Source organism: Polypterus senegalus, chromosome 17, assembly GCF_016835505.1.
Source record: "Polypterus senegalus isolate Bchr_013 chromosome 17, ASM1683550v1, whole genome shotgun sequence".
Lineage (NCBI taxonomy): Eukaryota > Metazoa > Chordata > Cladistia > Polypteriformes > Polypteridae > Polypterus > Polypterus senegalus.
The window spans coordinates 56,238,560-56,261,275 of NC_053170.1; the positions used below are offsets into that span (position 1 = coordinate 56,238,560).

General features: G+C 35.8%; 1 protein-coding gene across 1 annotated transcript in view; it reads left to right on the forward strand.

The window, feature by feature from the left end:
* The window catches only part of csmd2 (CUB and Sushi multiple domains 2), a 967,861-nt gene that overhangs the window by 682,865 nt on the left and 262,280 nt on the right, over positions 1 to 22,716 (forward strand). Inside the window, exons 16-19 of the mRNA XM_039739491.1 lie at positions 2,736 to 3,062; positions 6,728 to 6,922; positions 12,476 to 12,614; positions 19,349 to 19,536. Of these exons, the coding sequence (XP_039595425.1) occupies positions 2,736 to 3,062; positions 6,728 to 6,922; positions 12,476 to 12,614; positions 19,349 to 19,536 (849 nt within the window). The remainder of the gene's footprint in view (positions 1 to 2,735; positions 3,063 to 6,727; positions 6,923 to 12,475; positions 12,615 to 19,348; positions 19,537 to 22,716) is intronic.

Consider the following 22,716-nt stretch of genomic DNA (forward strand, 5'->3'; position numbering starts at 1 on the left):
TGCATTCATTTTGTTTTCAGAAAAGCACAGCAGTGAGCGATTGACATTTATAAGAAAGTTACAAGCAGTAATGGTTTTAATTTAGTGTTGTATAAAGTACCCAACAGCCACTGTTGTGCAGTATTCATGAGAGGATAATAATGAATGCAAGCCCTCTTGATAGCATTTGTGTGCTGTATTTCATAACAGAAGTAGGCAATACCAAAAAGCAATAACAATAGTAGAAGAAAATACATGATGTGCAAAAACTTTCCTGTCCATGTCTAATAAGTTTGTAGGACAAATGTTGTACATATCAGCCTTTAAACTGGACAAAAAGATGACTCAGAAACCCAAAAATACCTTAATGTGTTGTTTCTATTAATAGTTTTCTTCTTGTCATAACTCTCAGACCTTTCTATTTGTAGTTACTTATAAGCTTAAACTAATACATTACTCCACTCCACATTTGAGTAAAAGTAGGGTTACCTTACTGAAAGGCGACTTAAATAAAAGTAAAATTTGTCAAGGAGAAAACTACTCAAGAAGTGTTAAAGTATCTGATAATAAGTGTGATTAAATATCAAAACCACAAGTAAATGTAGGATCTCTCCCTGTTTTTATATATATATTCATAAAAAGGTCTTACAAATCCTAAAATAAGTCAGTCTGCTTTATTCAGTGTGTTAGTCTCATTACAATCACTAAAATATCAGCCAAGTAACTGGAACTCGAAGCAATGACATTCTGCATGAGCAGACATCTTCATCATTGTATCTTAATTCACTGCACATTATACTAACAGAAAAGGTATTACAAGCTTTCCCCACTTTAAGAAGGAGCTAATCCATTCATGAAACCCCCTTCACAAAATGAATTTTCATAACCTAATTGCAAGTTATTTCACAGAAAAAAACATTTGAAAGCATTTCCCTACCGCAAAAAAAGCCCCATGTTTATTCAAATAACACCAACCTACATCAAAATTGACAGATTTGGTTCAGATTCTTGTTAATATTTAAATTCGTTATTTAATTCCAGGCTTGTTGGTGCTTTCACTCTGAAACAGCAGATATTTCCAAAACTGTTGATTTTCTTTTTTCTTAAGCGCAACATTAACATGTTTTGTAAATCTGAGCAGATTACCCTTACTGAAACCTTCACATTACTTTCATTTTCAAATATTGCATGATGCACACAGCCAGTCATCTGTTGGTTGACTTTGCATCTAATTATTGCTGATTATTAATAAAGGAAAAATGAAGCAGTTAATGGATCTGAGTCGTAAAAAGCTATTCAGTTAAAATTAGGGCAAAAGAAGTTGATTAAAAGCAAAAATGGGCTACTGGTTAAGAAAGTGGTTAGAGTGAAAACCTGCATTCACTGTGTCCTTCCAGGATCTGAGCTTGACACCCTTGACTTAGAATGACTGTGTAGACTATAAGGTGGTAACATGGATAGCACAAACTTGATAAAAATCCTGGATTTTTCCTATATGCAAATTTTCAGAGAGCGGGGCACAACTGAATTTTAAACAAATTGACCGAGACAAGCATTGTGTATGTCTACATATCCCTTATTGTTTTCTGGTTTCATATTGCAGTAACTAATGTGTGTAGTGTGTATTTAGTGGAGTAAATATAGCCATTTGTCATTTAAAATATAATGAAGTAAAAATGAAACTAGACATAAAATTGTATATTAAGTGAAGCAGAAATCTTCTCAAAACATACTTAAGTAAAGTAACAAACATCTGACCACCTCCCAGATGAGATCCAGTCCATTGAGGACAATGTTAATGCACATATACTCGGTCATTTACACTGTAGTAGTGAAACAAATGAAAATAACAGCCTGTCTTTGGATTATGAAAGGAAACCTTAAAGAACCTGACAGCATTAGAGAACAACAGTGAAACACCTCTACAAGAATCTAACTTAAGTGTAATTGCTGTAAATGGAAACAGATTTCCAATTCATTACCTTGTTTTTTCCTTTATTAAATGTGGTTGTTTTTATTAGATTGGTTCTGGATCTATCATTTTGGCTGTGTAGATGATCCAGCAGTTGGCTGACTCATGTCAGGGGTGCTTCCTGTCATGGTCCACTGCAATCTGCGGTTATCTTCATACTGCATGAAATGGATAGGCAAATTAAGTAGAAAATAAATCTCGGGTGCTGAGAAATGCATTTGAAATTAAATAGTTACATCATGATGAGAGAAAATAGAAAAGCTTTCCTAAGGAATGTTAAGACTGCTTTAATTCTTTTATTTTCTTGCATCCTGAAGTATTGAATTTGTACAGTTTCATTGTGATGTACTCTCCTCCATAGGTCTTGTTAATTTTGTGTATGTGCGCTAGTATTTGTCCCTTTTGATTGCATCATGCTGTTCATGTTCTTTGCTTATTCTAACTTTTGTATTTATTGTTTCTAATTTGTTTTTATTGTATTTTGATATGTTATTTGGATTTTATTTAGTTCCTTGTGTGATTTTGATTAGGTTTTTTGTTGTTCAATTTGTCTTTGGTGGTTGTACAATTTGATTTTTTGTTATTTAATTTGTTTTTGAGATTTTACATATGCTCTTAAGGACCAGTCTAACTGACCAAAATTAAGTCTCATCAATGTTTTTCTTGTTACATAATTGCACATCTTAATTTGTTTTCTTAAAAAGCAGTGAATTTTCCTTTCTTGACTAATCTTTTATTTTCAGGTATAATATTTTAATTTAATACTGTTTTATATATCTTGCAGTTTCCTGCTTCTTTAATTTCACGACTCCATCGGGTGTCCTGCTGTCCCCTAACTACCCAAATGAATATGGTGACAACATGCACTGCGTCTGGTTGATTATCGCCAAGCCAGAGAGTAGGATCCACCTAGCTTTTAATGACCTGAATGTGGAGCCACAGTTTGACTACCTCGCTGTCAAGGATGGGGGCAAAGCTGAGTCTCCTGTGTTGGGCACCTTCTCAGGCACAAAGGTCCCCTCTCCTCTTACAACCAGCGGGCATGTTGCCAGACTGGAGTTCCTCACTGATCATTCCACTGCGAACAGGGGTTTCAACATTACCTTTACCAGTAAGTACTACACTTTGCCTTCTAAAACCACTGAAAACAATGCAGTATAAGCTCCTCTTAGGTGTTGCACAGTATCCTCTGTAGTGCCAGGGTTTTGCATATTGCAGAAATGTACTAAAGTGTCACAGTTAATTGTATTCTAACAATTGATTCATTACTGTTCTTTAAGATGCTGGAACAAAACCAAGTGTCTTATCAATGTCCTCCACAGGTCAGCCCTAAGCAAATGTCCCATCTACTGTAATCATTACATGTACTGATAGATACCAAAGACCACTGGCAGGCATTGACTTTTGATGACATTTCTTGTCCTTAGATAATTCATTCATCTGCCTGAGCCATCTCTTCTGAGTTCACTTATTGCCCAATCCCCATTTTTTCATTTTCATTTCACCAAATTCTGTGAACACTCACAGTGACAATCAAGTGCCTTTCTCCTTCACAGTATGTCAGAATGACTTTTTTCATTATCTCTTGAGTTGGAATCCCCATGTGATGCCTTTCCAATCACATGGCAACCAAAACTACATTTTCTCCTGATTGTCTTAATAAGCATCCAGAAATGTGATGCCTCCTGCAGGCAGTGAAAAGTAACCTTCAGATCTGAAGTGACTAAGCCTGTTCATAAATTGAGATTGTAAAGTCTGTAATCCAGCACAGGAGCTTTTCTGTCCTCTCATTTTGACAGACCACCACGGTGTCAATTTCTCATTCTGTTCTACTAGTACATTTTTTACATTCTTTCTTTTTCTGGTAAAATAGCTGACAGATATTCAGATTTGTCATGTGTGATTGCCTTTGAAAGCTCTTAAGCTGTTTGGTTATGAGTTTGTGTTTATTCTTCACACTAAATTAGAATGGGAACGGTTTGTGTTGAGAAACACTGTGGCCCATTTCCAGAAGAGTGTGAACAGAAGGCATATATAGAGGAGCTCAGGATACAAATGAAAGGTTTTTGTGAAAGCTCTGATTAAGAAATACATTGAAAAACACTGCTAGCTTTTCTATTCTTTTTTTGTTTTGTTTTGTTTTGTTTTCATAAGGCAGATGAAGCTGGTTATGTCCCAGTAGAGCCTTGACTAGTGGAACCCGTACAGAATGAGGTCATGACAGGCAGCACTGGGGATTTTAGGTTTACCCAACACCTCACAAGCTGTTCTACTTCCGTCACACTTGACTGAAGACTCAGCTGGAGATGACGCTTCATGCCATCTGTCACAAAAACTTTCTCAGTAAAAAGCAAAAAATAGAAAAAAACAATGAAGACAATGACTGAATTTCACAGCAGCCAAATACTACTGAGCTCAAGCAATGGGCTCTTTAAAGGTCATGTGACTGCTTCCCACTATGTTTTGACACATTACATCATTCATGTTAATTAGGAAGATGACAAACTCGATTGAGGAGACTGTAGCTAGAGTAATACATAAAAGGAGGGTGATGGATGAAGCAGAAACTCAGTTTGGGTAGAGCCAATCCTGACAAATTAATCATTGAGCCACATGTCATCCATGACCTGACACCACTCCTGTGAAAACGCTGCTTGAGGACTGACAGTTTCCTCAAAAAAGGAGGTGGTAAGCTGGGACACTGTTACAATGAGATATGACTTAGAGCTTGTTTACCTGAGTTTTAAACAGTAAGACAAACAATCTTTTATAAAGAGGATGCTGAATACATCTCTACATTTCCTTTATGCTAATGCATTCATATCTGTATTAAACACATCACTCCATTCACTCATTCCTTCCCACACCTCTTTGGATCTCACTGTCACTTTTACATAGAATGATTTGTGAGTCGGCAGCATGGTGGTGCAGTCATTGTCCCTGCTGGATCACATTTCAAAAGCCTTTAATTTGAATCCTGACCACTTTCTTAGTGGACTTAACATGTTCGTCCTGTGTCATTTGGAAATTTCCCTTGTACTCTGGTTGTCTCCTCTGTGCTGTACCATTAACATGCAAGTAAGGTAGTTTGGTGCCTCCGAATTAAAACAGAATGAGTAAGTGAGGTTATGTCTTGCAATGGCTAGGTGCATCCAGTGCTTCTAGTAAAGGATCCAGCTGTCCATCTCACCCTGCGTTGAAATGAGCAGGTCCAGAAAATGAAAGTATGATCTGCAGATTTGCTAGAATATCAAGGGAAGTTTATGATATCTCTGCTGTATATGATACTAGGTTAATTTTATCCTATTTACAGGTAGAGAAATGTATATATTGTGTGAATATACAATATTCTTTTTCAACAAAAATTGTTAGTAAGAGTACAATGAAACAATCAGAATTACTTGCATATTTAAAGTTTTATTTCTCAAAGGAACCACTCTGGTTTTATATGCAGTCTACTTTCATATTTGTATGAAAAATCCATTTTAAGAAGTGTGTGTGCACCTGTCTGTATAAAACATACACACACACACGCACATATATATACCCAAGTTATTGTCGAACACTACATGCCGAGGGGTACTACAGTCACCAGTGGAATTTACTGTAACTTACTGGAAACCAATGTGAAGCCTGCTATTTAATCCAAGTGGTGGGGACTATTGTCTCAAGGAGTCCTTTTGCTGCACAAGGCAATGCTGCCTGCCCACACACTGCTAAGAACACCGAGGCTTGTCTGGAGAAACTGAAGTTTGAGGTATTGCCACGTCCTCCTTGTCTGTCAGATTTGGCATCATGTGATTTCCACCTTTTTGAACCACTGAAAAAACATTTGGGTGGTGTTCGATTCAAGACAGATGATGATGTGAAGAAAGTGGTGCACGAGTGGTTGCGAGGACCATACTTTTTATTCTGCTAGAATCCAGACACTTCCAGGCAGATGGCACAAGTGCATCGAGAAGGGTGGGACTACATTGAGAAATGACATTATCAGTTTTGTTAAGGTTCGTTCCATATTCTGATAAATCCCATTTTCTAACTTACTGTTTACAAGTAAGACAAGGCAACAAGTTTCCAGTCGTCATACATCTAGTTTCAAAGATCACACTCCTGTTTTTGGCTGAGAGAAGTAAAACACAATGTTAAGGCCCAAAACATTGTGCATTCAAAGATGTCTTTCTTCACATCATTGGGTTTTGGATGGTGTTGACAGAACAGAAAAAGTGGTATTAGTCTAAACATTTGGAACATATTTGATCATAAATAAGATGAAGTAAAAGATGACATTCCTTATATTGATTGTTTCATCCAAGTTCTGATTTATGTGGAGTATATTTCTGTATATCCAAGTCTTTGTTTCTGTTTATATTGTATGCTTTTGTGGTACTCATGTGGGATTTCTCCAGGTACCTCGCAAAGTTGTGAATTTCTAGTTAACTGATGAATTTAAATTGGCTCATTTTGTCTGAGTATGAATGTCCACTTTTGTCTTGAGACTGACTGACATCCAATCAAAAAATTATTTCTACTTTGAAACTGCTGCTAGTTTTTTAATAGCCTTTAATGAAATTTGCGGGTTCAAAAATGGTTTGATGGATAACAGAAACTAACCATAAATATCAGATATCTGTTGATTTTTATACATAAACTAATTCCATATACAGCACTATAAATGAATTTATGCACATCTATATTTTTAAAAATTATAACATTTAGTCACTTGAAGTCATTATATTGCTCTCCTTTTCTCTTCATCTCTCTCTCCCACAACTCCAGCATTCCGACACAATGAATGTCCAGATCCTGGTATCCCAATCAATGGAAAGAGATTCGGAGATAGCCTTCAGCTTGGCAGCTCAGTGTCATTTTTGTGTGAAGAAGGTTTCATCAAAACTCATGGCTCAGAGACCATCACTTGTATTCTGAAAGATGGAAATGTAGTGTGGGACAATGCTGTTCCTAGATGTGAAGGTATGCACAACCTGAAACTTTGCTTATTCTTCTTTATTATTTTAGCTTTATATTTGAGATCAATTTAAAGTCACAGTCAGTAAATTTGTAGAAGTTTTTAAATATTATAAACTGAAGTTACACTGTTGAGTTTTATTATAATGTTAGTTTATTTTTTAATTGTTTCTCAAGGGTACAAATAATTTAATTGCAAAATGGTTAAGCAGAGAGCATCAGAATTTTGACAAATGTGGTAACTCAAATATTTCATATAAAACACTAAATATGTGTAGAGTTAAATAAAACTGAAAATTAGAAATTAGCTAGCAGCCTTGAACAGGATGACATGTAGTTTGAAATAATGTCACTAATATATTACAGGTATAATACTGCTACTAAAGTTACAAGTGTTCAGTATCATGTATACAGTACATACTCTATGCAGTGTAAACTCTACACAACCACGTGTTCAAATAATGTGCATTTTATTACTTACAGACTTCAGTCGACAGTTAAGCACAACCATGTTAGTCAAAGACACAGTTATACAGAATTTTTCTCTTCTCCGTCCACTTGTTCCAAGAGTTTTGTCATGTGAATCCCAACGCGGACTCCTCAATCAAGGTGAAGCAGCTCTTTTTATCTTTGACCTGGGAGTACTCCCGTGTCTAGTACATGGTTTGTAGGAAGCACTTCCAGGTCAGATGGTAGTACCACAAAGTAATGACCATATCTCCCTGCAGTGCATCCTGGCTGTACCCATGGACCACAACAAGGCTGTACTCTGGGGTTCCAACTCCTATGATGCCCTTAGGGTGTCCAGAGGAGACCCGAATCCCAGGGATGCTGCACTCTAGCATATCAGTGAACAGAGCACCCACATGATATTGTCTCCCATGGTCCTTTCAGCGTTCTGGCATACAGACCTTCCAGTCGAAAAGCCTGTCGTTCCATTCTCCTTCATTGTGACTTCCCATCTGGGCAAAGAATTACCTTCTGGGACACCCATCCATCCACTGTGGTACTTACGCTGTATATGATGTCATGACAGTTCCAGTCAGCTTACTTTCTGCTTGTTTGGATGCCTGTAGAGGATTGTAATGCAGCAGCTTTCATTTTGCAATTATTGTAGGGCATCATCTAAAAGTGAATTTCATAAGGATTCCATTGAGAATGATTTAGCATCTAGGACAGAAAGAGATTTTTATAAATGAAGTTCATGGAAGACATTAAACTGGCATTATATGGGTAGGAGTGCATAGCAGTGGATTGGATACGTGCGCTTTAGAAAAAAAGATGGAAGCTGGCAATCAGTCCTTCAACAACAAGGCAGAAGTACTCATAAAATCTTTTGAAGAGCTGCAAAATGGCGTCACTGTATGTACTATATGACATAATATATCCTTTCCTTGCAGCTGTTTTAAAGCGGTCACAGGAGAACCTAAATTACTGGTTAGCTGTATGTGACTTCAGAAAAAAACTAATAGAAATGCATCAGGCTTTCGAGTTAAAATTTGAAGCACCTTGTTAAGCTGTAAGTGAAGAAGGTGGTAAAATTTGGCCCATTTGAAAGTCTAATTTTGTAGTCAAGGGAAAAGCATTCCACTATACACTCCTTGAAAAAAATCTAGTCTGTAGTGTAGGTGTGTGTGCATATAGGTTTAAATATTTTAATGAAGTGCCATTCAGTACCAATCTAATAAGCCAATCAAATTTAAGGTTGTACATAGTTTAAAGCAAAAAAAAAAAAAAAAAATGCATTAAATACTTTGCCATTAATCATTGAAGGTGAATCCCGAATCTACCATCTCTTTTTCCCTTTGGCTTTTCACAGCAAATAATTAGCCTCTCATTAAAAATATTTAGAGGTTATCCTTGATTACCATATCAACTTAGTATAAGCTATAAAAATCCTGGGCTTTATTTCTTAATAAAGTTTCTTAAAGAAACTGGAGAATGTACAGTATATCTACTAAGTAAGGCCTTTGTCATTTAAAATGTATATTTTTTTATGTGTTCACAGATGTTGTGTTGTTGAAGTTAAACCCTACTTTTGGGCAGTATGCCACATTTTACTTTTTTTGTGTGAAAACTGATGGGGACAGCAATGCTCATATTTTAAGAGGTGCACTTTTGCTTCCTTGCTGTCTTGCTGTGGAGGATTCACATTTCTCATCTGTGTTCATCCTGCTGGCTTGGAAGACAGTGTGTCCCCTTCAGGCAACTGACTTTTTCTGACTTTTTTTTTGGTTTGAATACTATGATGATAAATTGATCTTGGCAGCATTACAAAGCACTGTGCTCCTGTTGGTTTGGTTTCACATACTGTACCTTTTTGCAAGTAATGACTTTCAACAAAACAAAGTCTTATACACAGAACTGTTAATTAAATATTTACAGGAATTACCTAGTCTTAGTGAGAGCTGTGTCGGGTTGATGGATCAGTTTGGATAAGAGAGGTAACTCTTAGTGTAGATCACCACACCAAAGTCCAGAATGTTGCTGGTGTTTACCTACCATCTATGTATTGTGTTCAGTAAAGGGCAGGCTGTAAGTATTGCCTCACTTGATGCAGTTAAGTGTGTGCTCCATATTGTCTTGGACAAAAACTACTAAATAACTTGTTGAAGACTGGCACTAAAGCAGTGGTTTTGACCTTTCTGGTCTTAGGACTCATTTTTGTCAATTTTTGTTTAATGAATATCCTTTATTTTCAGTTTTAATGCAAAGTAGCCAACATTTTCATCCTGAATATTAAATATTAGTCAATTACAGTATATACATTTTCAACACTTAAGTACAGTGTACATAACATATCAAACACCCATGGTATTCGGCCCAGTCTCACAAAGATGAGTAGTACTGAAGTCAGAAGTATTATAATGGCGCAGTATTCCTTTGCAACATAGCATCAGAACCAGGGGAATCTCAATTCTGAGAATTTCTTCCGAAGACTGTGATCACGTGACAACTCAGTTTAGTTGTGTTTCCTTCTCAAATGGTAAGGTCATTGTTTTGACGCTAATATGGTATGGATTTCCTGTCCAATCTTCAACTTCTATTCTCTCCTCTGGTAAATAAGCACAAAGTCATGTCTTCAATTTTTCCAAACACTAACAAATATTTTGCAGTTTATTTCAGACGTTGGTCCGCATGTCTAGCTTGTCAGTGTTTATGTGCTTAGTCCATTGTATGAGCTTTTCCTTGAAGACTGATGTCATCCATTTGCTCAAACCAGTTACAGTCTTTCCTTTGTAGTGACACATTAAGTGCTTGGAGATGTTCAAAAATATCAGCCAGGTTAGATATGTTCATAATCCATAAAAAATTATCAAAGCGTATAGCCACTTTGGAAATCCATCCATCCATCCATTGTCTAACCCGCTGAATCCGAATAGGGTCACGGGGGTCTGCTGGAGCCAATCCCAGGGCACAAGGCAGGAACCAATCCTGGGCAGGGTGCCAACCCACCACAGGACACACACAAACACACCCACACACCAAGCACACACTAGGGCCAATTCAGAATTGCCAATCCACCTAACCTGCATGTCTTTGGATTGTGGGAGGAAACCGGAGCGCCCGGAGGAAACCCACGCAGACACGGGAGAACATGCAAACTCCACGCAGGGAGGACCCGGGAAGCGAACCTGGGTCTCCTAACTGCGAGGCAGCAGCGCTACCACTGCGCCACCGTGCCTCCCCCACTTTGGAAATATTTTTCTTAATAAAGGCTCCCAATTTACTCTTTGGCTTGTACACTTGTGACAGAGAATTCCTAATTGCAACCAAAGCTGTATATGCTCACTGCTGATATCATAAATGTCATAAATGACAGAAGGCATCTTGAGTATTTGTTACATGAACAGTGAAAATCCACCATACTACAAACGACTTTGAATGTCTATTCAGAGAGAGGTTAGGAGCACACACACCCACCACATGACAAACCAAATCAAGATTCCAGATTAGGACCTGAGTGTAGCCATGCAATGGATGACACCTTAACACCACACTAGTTCAGATGGAATGGAACAGTGTGAGTTTTTTTATGGTGGCTGGACTGCCAATTCTGCCACCAACCATCAGGTTTTTTGCTGAATGCTGGAGGGCCTACTTGCAGGGCTGGATTCAGATTAACGTCATACCCAGGGCAAATGTCTGTTTAGTTCAGTAAAAAAAAAACCTGCTGCAGTTGTGGATGTAGACAAATCAGTATTTAACAAAAATTGATTTCTTGAAATTCTTATCCTATATATATCTGACATAAGCAAACAGTACTTTGTCACTTTATTTTTAAGTCATACCAGTGGGCACATTGCGTTGTACAGCAAAATGCCCACTTTTGCTGAGATGATCAACAGTCTGTTGCTTTATGTCATCAGGTATGTCACATATTCTCAGATAAACTGTGCCCCTGGATTGAGGGATATTTTTAATTTTGTTGCTGGCTGACTCATGTACAACTTTGGCACACATATCTGTTTTATCAGACAAGATGAGCTGCTCTGAAATTGTGTGATTTTTCTTACTTTTGGCAATTTAGTGTGCAATAAGATATGATGCATGGGGTGTTTGCTGCCTCTCCTTTATAAGCACCTTTGAATGTTTTTTGTGATGCCTCAAGATTTTCACTTTTTTCATTTAAAAAGGTCCAAGGATTTTCTTTTGTATATAATATGCTTTATTTCCAAAAACCTTTCAATTGCTAGTACGTCGCTGCAGATAATTCACGGCAGACTTTGCTCATGATGTTTCATGGTAGAAGAAATTCTATGCTTTATAACATCATTTTGGCTGAAAGAGCACACCCTTGCATTTGGGTTTTGTTTCCCAAATTTCAAGCATGTTTTGCCTTGTAGCTGTCAGTCTCCCTATTTGCTCTGTGGTCTCTTTCCACAGTAGCTTCAGTTCTTTCAGGAGTTTCCCTTTATGTCTTGCTATCATCTGCTGCATGAGTATTTTTTTCTGGATGACGTCTTGATTTACATTCGTTGTTGTTTGAAGCCTAGCAGTGTACACGATATGTTTATGTGAGCCATTTTTAATGCCTGTGCAATTTCAGGAGACGTGGCCTTATTCAGTGTTTGCTCAGATAGAGCACTTAAACAGTTCCTTTCTTGTGTATAATTATGTAGCACAACATTTGCACAAGAATGGTATCTGTATTTCATGGCTGTACGGTATAATTAATAGGTTGTGCAAAAAAAAAAATTACTTCATTGCAAAATAGACAAGTTTTTTTTTTGTTTATTTGATATGTATTAAATCATTTGAATAAATGCATAAGATACTTCCATAATGCAGTGAATAACAGAGTCGATTGTTAATTTCATTTGAGGCAAATAATGAATTTCCTCTGTACTTGACTTTTGCATCAACTTTCACAAAGGGGAGTACTTTAAGGTACATTTCTAAATGACTTTAAAAGGAAAAATAAAGCCATTTGCTAATTGGGGTAACTTCTTAAAAGAAAGTTGATCTGTTTCTTCATAATTACAGTATAAAGGGTTAGTTTCTACCTTATATGATCATTGTCTGACTGTCCACTACTGTTTTCTTTCCCTACACTAGCTCCTTGCGGAGGACATTTGACTGCACCGAGTGGTATGATTCTTTCTCCTGGCTGGCCTGGTTTCTATAAGGACTCTCTGAACTGTGTATGGGTCATCGAGGCCCAGCCTGGCTATCCTATCAAAATCATCTTTGACAGGTAACAAACAAACCCATTCAAGGCTGAGATAAAATTGAATACTCTTGATTTCATTTTGCACCACTTTGATCTTTTCCAATAATGGGGAAAAAATTAAACTACACAAATATATTTATCATTTTAGATTCTATAGCAATTAATTACATACTTCATGGCCTCACTCCTCAAAGCTACATAACGTGTAGGTTTATAAAATGGCTTGTACTAAAACTGTTCAAGTGAAATTTTTCTTTTATGGGAAGCAATGTGATTTAAGTCATTGGTTGCATTTTAAAGCCTTTAAATAGGTACTATATATGCTTTCAGTCTGTACATATGCAGATGTCATCGGTCATAGTTTAATAATGCCTTCACAGTCTTTTACAACATTAATTTTCAATGCCATTTTACAGTTATTCAAAAATGACAAGCAGTTGGCTTTAACAACACATTTTATAATATTTGTTGATAGGCTCATAACGGTATAAAATGTTTGAAACTATATGAATGTAGTTTGAAAATATTTAGGCACAAAATTACATGTGTTGTTTCTAATACATGTATTCAGTCTCTTGCTTCCAGTTTAGTATTTTAAATGCACAAATTGAAGTTTACACTTGTGAACTGAAGTGTAATTATTAACTGCATTAATTTTTTAATTTAGGGAACTCCCTTGTACAAGCCCAGAGAATTTATTAATATAGTGTAGTATAAATACAATTAAGACTGTGATTATAATGTTTCCTCATGTTTTACAAAGCAATGATATGTTTGAAAAAGGTCCTTAACTCTTTGGAACCGTCAGATGCAAATTTGGTTTATTTGATAAGTCAAGGAAGGGCTATTTTGAATGTAGTGCCTTGTTGTTGAATAAAAGACATTTTAACTATGTTCATTATGAACTGTGCAACCATCTTGAGTGAATGTTTGAAAAAAAAAGATGCTGGTCAGCCTAACATGTAGTAAGTTTCATTTTCATTGTGACTCATAATACTAGCGTGTTGTACTGTGTTAGCCATTATGAAAGTAGTGAGAAGTCAAGCAAAATGACATCTTTTATTATTATCATTATTATTATTGATTACATCTTGCTTGAAAAAGGGGGCTGAGTCGCCTTGAAAGCTTGCATATTGTATTTTTTTTAGTTTGCCAATATAAGGTGTCATTTTGCTTGACATCTTACTACATTGTGAATCATGGAATTTCCTTTTCTGAGTAACTTAGACTTATTAGGCAGTTTTGTGCAGGGAGTGGGTGGCCTGATGTGTTCCATTAGTATTAGACATAAAGCTTGTCTGCTTAGTTTGTAATTTTAATTATCTAGATTATTAAGAATAAAACCATTGTTACTAAGAGTATGTGGACACATGCCAGACAGTTCCAGTTTAATTTAGACTACTCTTCAGAATTTGATCTCTAAAGTTCTTATAACATTTAATTATTAAAGCCTATGCAGACTGGAAAACTTAGTTTTGTTTTCTTACATTTACATTCATATTTTCATATTTATAATTTAAATAATATTTAATCATAATTATTCACTGTAAATACTTTTCTTTTAAAAGGAGATTATTTAATCTAAAGCTTATTTCACATGCAGACTGTAGTTTTTTAAAAGGATCTTTGTTAGCATTAGAATCAGCTGTTAAGGTCAAGGTTTACAGAATATCAATTTGATTTGAAATAATGTTGTTTTTTATGCTGTGTTCCCACCAACATCTCGTTAATTTTTTACTTTCACTTTCTTTTTGCCAAAGGTTCCTGCAACCACCCATGGAATTTTGTGTTTCTTGCATCCTACTCCATGTGTTATTAGCTAGTTGTGCAATTTCTTCATACAGATACAAAGCCTAGAGTCCAATCATTTTTGTTCATGTCTCTGTTTTAAACATTTACTTTTGTTGTTTGGATTGGCTTTCTTACATGGAAGCATAACTGCACTGTATCACAAAAAAAGTCATTAATTGCAAGTCAGCCTTATGACAGTGTTCGACAAGGGAACTTTTGATATGATTGTTTGCTTATCAGCAAATGTCAAAGTAACTGGGAAAAATGAGTATTGTTTTCAGCAAAAATGAGTCCAGAAAGGAAAAAAAGTAAAATATAAAATATCAGTAGAAAAGGCAGCATAAATAATCTGTGCATCAATAACATTGTTGATACTTTGAGCCACGACAGTCAATGCTTAAGTATCAGGTGCTTCTTTAGCGTTTTAGAGCCAGACCACATGTGAGAAATGAAGTGCACATTGAAGACTGAATTATTCCATTTTATGACCAGTTCAAAGACCAAAATCATTTAATGTTTTTCCTTGTCACTAAAATTATTTTTGGTTACTGAAAAAGTAGTCAATTCTGTTTTGTTTCATTTGGTTTTATTAATTTTTTCCGATTCTCCAGTCTGTGCTTGCAATTTGCCAAAAGCCATTAAAACACTGTTTACTTTAATAATTTATTACATATGGCCAAATATGAAGCCTTTTAAACATCCTCTTCACCATGCTGTGTTACTGTCTGTGGTGTGTTACAAATCCCAGAGTGCCATCTTGTATTTTTTCATAATATCCTGAATTTGTGAAAATAAGGTTGCAATTTTCTCTTTGCCAAAGCTTTTGACAAATTAGGCACTTCATTTGCATTTCCAACAGTTTAATACATAACATCATTAAGCTGTAGATGGTTTATCATATATGTGTGTAAATACAGTATGTGTACATGGCACAATGTATAAAGAAGATTTAGCAAATGAGTGGACCTTGACAAGGTTAAGGCCTGTCAATTGCAAAATTGAGTACAGATAGGAACCTGCACAGGCGGATGGAGCACCTCATCTCAGCATTATGATTACTCAAAAGTTGCCAGGAGGCATTACTATCCTGCCAGTGTGACTCAGAAGTAAATATTCAGTGGGCAACAACAGCGATAATGAAGCTTTAGTACTCTTTGTACCAGTAAAGCACAAAAGTGTAGAAAGTGTGACTGACACAGTAGTCAAAACCACATATGCAAAGAGTTCTTGTCTTTCTAACTCAAGATGAGCCCATGGCAAGCATAACACCACTAGGTTAGCAAGTGGCAGGAAATACTGTACTGTACATTACATTTTTCTGAGTTGTTACCAGAAGAAGGAGCAAGTGGACTGGAAAAAGTCTTGGAAGGTTTAGGATATTAAAGAATTGATCAAGAGTACAGTGATCTTAAGGATCCCAGAGAGAATTTTGTCTTGAAGGTCCTGAATCTTAATAGGTTTGCTTCTAACCAAGCATTTATTACTGGGCTGATTTGAAAGGCCAGAAGACCAATGAGTCTGGAGGTGAGAGAGGAATCAGAACAAAAGCTAGACTGACAGGGAATTAGAGTGGTTAGAAAAAACACGAGGGAGAGTACACGGGGTAAATAGAGAGCGTGTTGTGGTTTGAACTTTGTGTCATAGCAAAATAAGCAAGCCACCCCTTCAACCAATAAGGCACATGCTCAGTTACAGCTAAGCCCCATGCAGCACTTAGGCTTAGTTTTGTCTTACTTAGTTTTTTACACTTACTCGGCATTTTTATCATAAAGAATGTGTGACATTCTTAATAAACAGGGGAAATTAAAGAAAATTTAGTTTCACAAGATGCCTGATAATAATTACAAAATAGCAGCAAAGCACTACAGCAGTGGCATCAACTTAAGGCTCATGGGATCCAGTCCTGCTTCATCAATATTTAAAACATGTTGCATGTGGTCTGTAATGACTATTAGCTTTCTCAAAAGCCAACTTTAAAGAGTGTTTCATATATAGATTACATCCATGTATAGTTTAGCTGGACAACATTTACATCTTCTATTAAAATGTGCCTCCAGTGTCTTCATCATGTCCGGAGAGATGTCAGATGGGTGCTCCACATACGTACAGCAATTTGTGGCTTAGTGGTCACTAATCTGTAGTTGGAAGGAGAATGGGCTGCTCATAATGGACAGATAAAAATGGGAAAAGCAGGTTACATGCCTCACTGCACAGTGTGAGGCTAAAAATGTGACACTTTCATGAAGGAAGTGGAACGTTGACTTCACACACGCCATTACTACTGCTCTGCTCACTTTTTAAAGTTGCACAGGTTTTAGGGCTACCCACACTTCTGTGACATACCTGATGGCTGCCACCACCCCACATGATGCCTTGATTGTAGCATGTGGAGAGAAAACATACTTGCCTTCTGCTTGCATTAAATGTAGCTATCAGTGCTCTACAGTAGTGCTGAATCCAGAGGACAATAAAATAGATTATGTAAATACGTTATAAAAAAAAATACTGCAGCAACTATATTTGCATTTCAAAAATTACTTTTGATGTTTTTTGTCAGAAATACTTAATCATTTGATGTTTAATTAAAAAAAAATAATTAGTTTAATACTTAAACCAAGTAAGCAGCGAGCGCCGTTTGTTATTATTAAAAATATCTGTAGTGACAAATTCTGTATTATAGTAATTACTGGTTATTATTTATCTCTAAAAATGCCTACTTGTTTCATATTATGATTAAGAAATTCAGGCTTTAGTAAAAAAAAAATAAACTTTTTATTTAAAAAAAACATACAGGTTGCTTATGAAATGGCTGATTAATTTCATATTATGCTTAAAAACAAAGGCAGTATAATAGAACTAACATTAAATATGCCTTTTTTTAATAAATTTAAGTCAAAAAGAAACACTTTGTCAAGGCTGCGGCAAAAGTGCAAGAGGGTAATTATCATGGCCTGTGTAGATGGGCCTTCACATATTTTCATGGTGGGCTGGTGGACAATGGAGGAACACTGGCTTAGCTAACCAGAACAGGAAAAGCAGAATCAAAGTGATGGCGATTCTAATGAAAATCTAAAACCTGAACAAACTAAGACTAAATTGACCGCCTGTTAAATGCATAAATGCTTACTGCATTACAATAAAAATATTGTAAACTGAACGTGGCCATTTCTGAATTGACACCAAAACATAAGAACTGCAGTATAACTGCTTGATTATTAAAGTTGGAGCCAATTAGGCCTAAAATTAGCAGAAACCAAACCTGCAGTCGTAGTGGACCCCAGGACTGAACTTGAGAACCACAGGTCTAGATGTACTGGCACCTGCCCAGTACTTAAAGTCCAACTCTTCTCTCAAGTACAATTTAGGAAAAGATATGTTAAAGATTGTTTTATGTAGACATTTTTTATATTGTAATGGAATCTTATATACCGAACTGTACAGTACTGTAATATACAGTATATTTGCATGGTATAATTGTATTTTTGAACTTATAAACAGTAATGTCTCCATTTGATTTAAGTAAGATATACCATTGTGGGTGTGAGTAACTTGTAGTTCTCCTCCTGGCTCCAACTTTCATGTGCTGTTTACCTCATCCATCAAGATAGCATATTATAAGAACACTAAAGAGAACTAGAAGGGGATCCATTGGCTTTCACAAGTGCTCCACCATAAAGCCCAATTGTTATTGTTATTGACCATGGTGGATGTAAACTTGAGTTAAGTAGTCAATGCTTTTTGACCATGCCTATTGTCTCTTGAACTTGTAAGTTTTGTTAAGTGATTTAGATATCTTTGCAGTCTGCTATTGTTAGTATGTTTTGACCTCTTTTGAATAATCTCTTACCCTACAAATTCCAATAAAAATATCACCATATCTGGTCATGGCCCCTCATTTGCTGTTGAGCTGATTGAATGATGGCACTTTAGTGCACTGTCAATCAAAATGAGAGCAACAAAATTAGGTTCCCACAATAAAAAAAAAATATGGGGATGTTCTTTTGTAGATAATATAGTTTCACAAACACATTATTCTCAAATCAATGGCTTATTCTCATCAGAATACAAGAAAAGCAATCCTTTAAATTGTCCGTGCTCTGAATCCTGTCAGCTCCCATGGTGTGTTGATATTTTACTTGCCTGGCTAATTTGGTATTGGCACAAAAATTTCAGCTTGGGAGATATTATTCAGTGGCATAGTTTTAGTTTTCTTTTGAGGGAAAGTAATTTAACCCATTTTTAAAATCAGATCATACTGATGAAACACAGGCAACATATTAAGTTGTTTTTGTACCATTGTGTCAGCTTAATGTTTTTTCAAAGAAACGTTTATGGTACATTTACAGTGAAAAGGACTTGTAACATGGTGAGCCAGCAGAAATAAAAAAAACACCCTACAGTTTGTGGCTCCTCTTCTCTAGGAATGATACTCAAGAGTTCATTATGTAATAATAAGTAGGTAAATGGATTTTAAATAATTGTTTGCTCTGTAAGTAAACAAAAAAAATCATACACGTATGCCCTTGTTCTTAACTGTTTTTATATGCATTCACTACAAGGCATAGAATGTTGATTATTCAATAAACAAAACCATAGTTAAAAGAAGATATAGTCATATATTTATTTAGGAGTAATGTAAAATGGATAAATGAAATGAAGACACATTTTTTTTTTAAATTAGAGATTAATAGCAAAAGGACCTCTTGACAATAAAATGCAAAAGGGCCAATGACTTTTTTTTTCCTAAAAATTAACATATGGCATGTGCTACTGTTTGTACATAATAAATGATTAATATTCAGCAACATACAGTATTACCTTTAGGAACTCCATCCATCCATTTTCCAACCCGCTGAATCCGAACACAGGGTCACGGGGATCTGCTATAATCTGCAATTCATGGTAAAAATAAAGCGCAGTCTTTATCAAATTGCCTTTAACAATATATTGTGTCTTTTCTGTGGCAGGTTTAAGACAGAAGTGAATTATGATGTGTTGGAAGTCAGAGATGGAAGATCTTACTCGTCTCCCCTAATTGGGAGCTATCAAGGCACACAAGTTCCCCAGTTTCTGATCAGTACCTCTAACTTCCTGTATCTTCTCTTCACTACGGATAAAAGTCATTCAGATGTTGGTTTCCAGATCCGTTATGAGAGTAAGTTTTAATTTGTAATATAAAGTGTCGATTTTCTGTTTTTTTTTTATTTATTTGAGGAAGGCCAGTAAAAGGTTGAAGAAAAAAGCGGAATTTCTTAAGTTCCAAGATAAAAAAAGGAAATTAAATCTATTTCTTTTGGTGTTTGAAAATAGCAGACATTTTGCATTCTTTCTTAAACATTATTAGATAATTTTGTATAACATCAGGGTTTTCTGTTTATTTACTTTTTATTAACCAAATTAATGAATGGAATGCAAATAATTTAATAACAGATACAGCATTCTCTTCTTATTCAGTATACATTTTATTTACATGTCTTAATAGTAACAATTAATTATTTAATAAAGTTCAGAAACCCGTAACCTCCCAAATAGTTTTGTGTATTACAGGGGTGAGTTTAACAAAAGTGTTGTATTTCATTAACTTTGTCTTGGGATTGTTTGTTAATTAAGAACAAACACCCTTCTTAACTAACACGGAATGTAAACATGTTTATAAATTAAAAACCTATTATTCACAAAGAGCAACTTTGTTTGGATGTTGGCTGCAATTATGCCCACGATAGCTAGATGACTTTCATCACAGTACAAGAAAATTCACTGATGTCCAGTAAGGGTGGCTCACTCTCAAACCTTTGAAAGGTGTGCTAGCTGCAATGCTTGTGATATGTCCATTTTGTTCTGTTGGTTAGAGCACTTTTCCAATATCAGAGGTTTGAGTCCAATTTAGGACGGGTAAAACGACTTACATAAGGATGACAATTGAAACAAGATTGCACCTGCTACTATTAAGTTATATTTATTTCCTTTTCTCTGCATCAAATAATCCCTTACTTTAGTCTTCATTTTGGTGACAGCTGCTATCTAATTCAGTGCTGATTCCTCAAACCGTGGTTGAAGGAAGGTAGAATGGTGTACTGTACACTGCAGAACACACAGTATTGTGGAGCACACTCTAAAAATTTGGGCATTGCATAAATCATTGATGGGACTTAGATTTTCACCTAAACACAGCCAAGCTATAGAACATAGCAGTATAAATTGGCATACATCTTCTCCATGATGAAATGGAAGTTTATGAGGACAAGGAGACAGAGGAAGAATACCATATTGAGGTAGCGGGGAAGGAGACAAGACCTTGTAAGATGGATTAGGATGCACAGATGAACATTATCACAAATTTTTTTCACTTGACTTGTGTACACATTATGCTCATAATACTTGCATCTTTTTTGTAACTTGAAGTGTTAGTTGTAATTGTCACATCATTAAATATATTGCACACTTTTTTTGTTTCCATTCAGTTCAAACGCTATTGTCTTTTGCTATAATTGTTTAATTGATTGTTTTGTAATACCCGTTTTAAACATTTATACATACTTTCTAGGTGTAATAGTGAAGAATATATTTGACATTTAGTGTATCGATCATTCAATTTTCCATGCTAATGATGGAAAGGAGTGAACAAAGAAGCACTTTAAATGCATTGCTATTTACTTTATCAGCTAATGAAATCCATCAGGTAATGGTTACAAAAGGGGCAGTTCTTTACTCGTGTCCTTGGTTAATTTGTTCATTACTCACTAAGATGCTTTGTTCTTCAGAAACCCATCCCCGAATAAAATTTTTGTAATGTTTGTTCTTCAACTCTGTCAAACAATCGTAGTAAGAATTCAGATTTTAGCTCTTAGTTGTCTTTTTAGGCATTCACTTATTTTTAAGTGGTTATGTTCAAAGTTGTGTCTGTCCTAAGCAGGTTTTCTTCTTCATTTTTTTTCTTAATAGCAAATATTGGTATTACCAACTATACTAATGTTAATTTGGTATTGAATAATAGCATAACAATTGCTTGTTGCCCTTTCTTAGTCTTTTTATTTGTATTAACAGCATTTCTTTGTGTCATTCTTTCTCTTCTTAGTGTGTTTGTACAGTTTTAACTGTAATATTTATTTCAGTAATAATTTTATTTATTCTGCTGTGTCTGTTTTCTTAGACATGTTGTATGTCTTATTTTGTTTCTTTATGAAGATTGCACATAAGCATTTTATTCCATTTTCTTTACTTTCATTCTTCTTTTTTATTTTATCTATTTCATACCATTAAAATATGCTATTGTGTTTTATACAATGGTAAAATACATTAGGTTTTATAAGACATTCAAATGCTTTTTCTTTTATAAATTTAGATTTGCAACTTACTTGTATTTTTCACAAAAATTATGAAAAAAAATTCTTCAGTGAAAAAGAGACTTTAATGAAAATTTCCAATAATTGACATTTATGAAAATAGCATAGAAGGATTTAATGCATTGGTACAGAAACCTATAAAAGAAGAAGAATAATCCTAAACCATTATGAAGAAAATGCCTTATTTCATGCATCATGTTGTGTCACTATTCTGCAAATACGTTCTTCAATAAAGAGAGTGAATTCTGAAAATTGTTTCCCTCAACATTCCTAAACAAAAAGTAAAATTCCAAACTGGTTTTGTATGAGTTGCTAAGATTAAAACGACTTGTTGTAATACAATATTCCTTAATTTGATCCTTAGACAATTACTAAAGTGAACTCAGAACTGGTTTTCCATCACAGTGATCATCAGATGTGGCCATGTTGATTTGGGCTGAGTCAGCACAATAGCTTATCAGAGCTGCGACTGACAGGGGCAGGTGATCAGTGGCAGTGCTGATGCTGTGGTCTGTTGGCCAACATTGCCAAAAATCACATTTTGGACTAACCACTGTGACAGATAGGGGGCGCTATCGCTCCCTTGAACCCCTGTCCACGACTCCAGACACCAGGTAAAAGTCCAATAGTTGACTTTATTAAATTGCCACAGTGCACAAAGCACCCTCTCCTCCACTATATTCATATAAATCATAATAACAATTACAAATACAATCCTCCACACTCCCAGACGCATTGCCCTCCTACCACCCAGCTCAGCTCGCCGTCTGGGAGCTCCCACAATCCTTTTATATTCCCTGACCTGGAAGTGTTCCCAATCCCCAGGCCATGTGACCTTGTATCACTTCCGGGTCAGGTAAAAAGTCCTTTTCTTCACCCCAGAAGCACGTCATTCCCCTTGTCCATGTGACTTGGACGTACTTCCAGGGCATAGGGTAAATACCCGTTGTTCCCCCATGCAGCGTCTCCTAGTGGCCCCCACGGCATCCAGC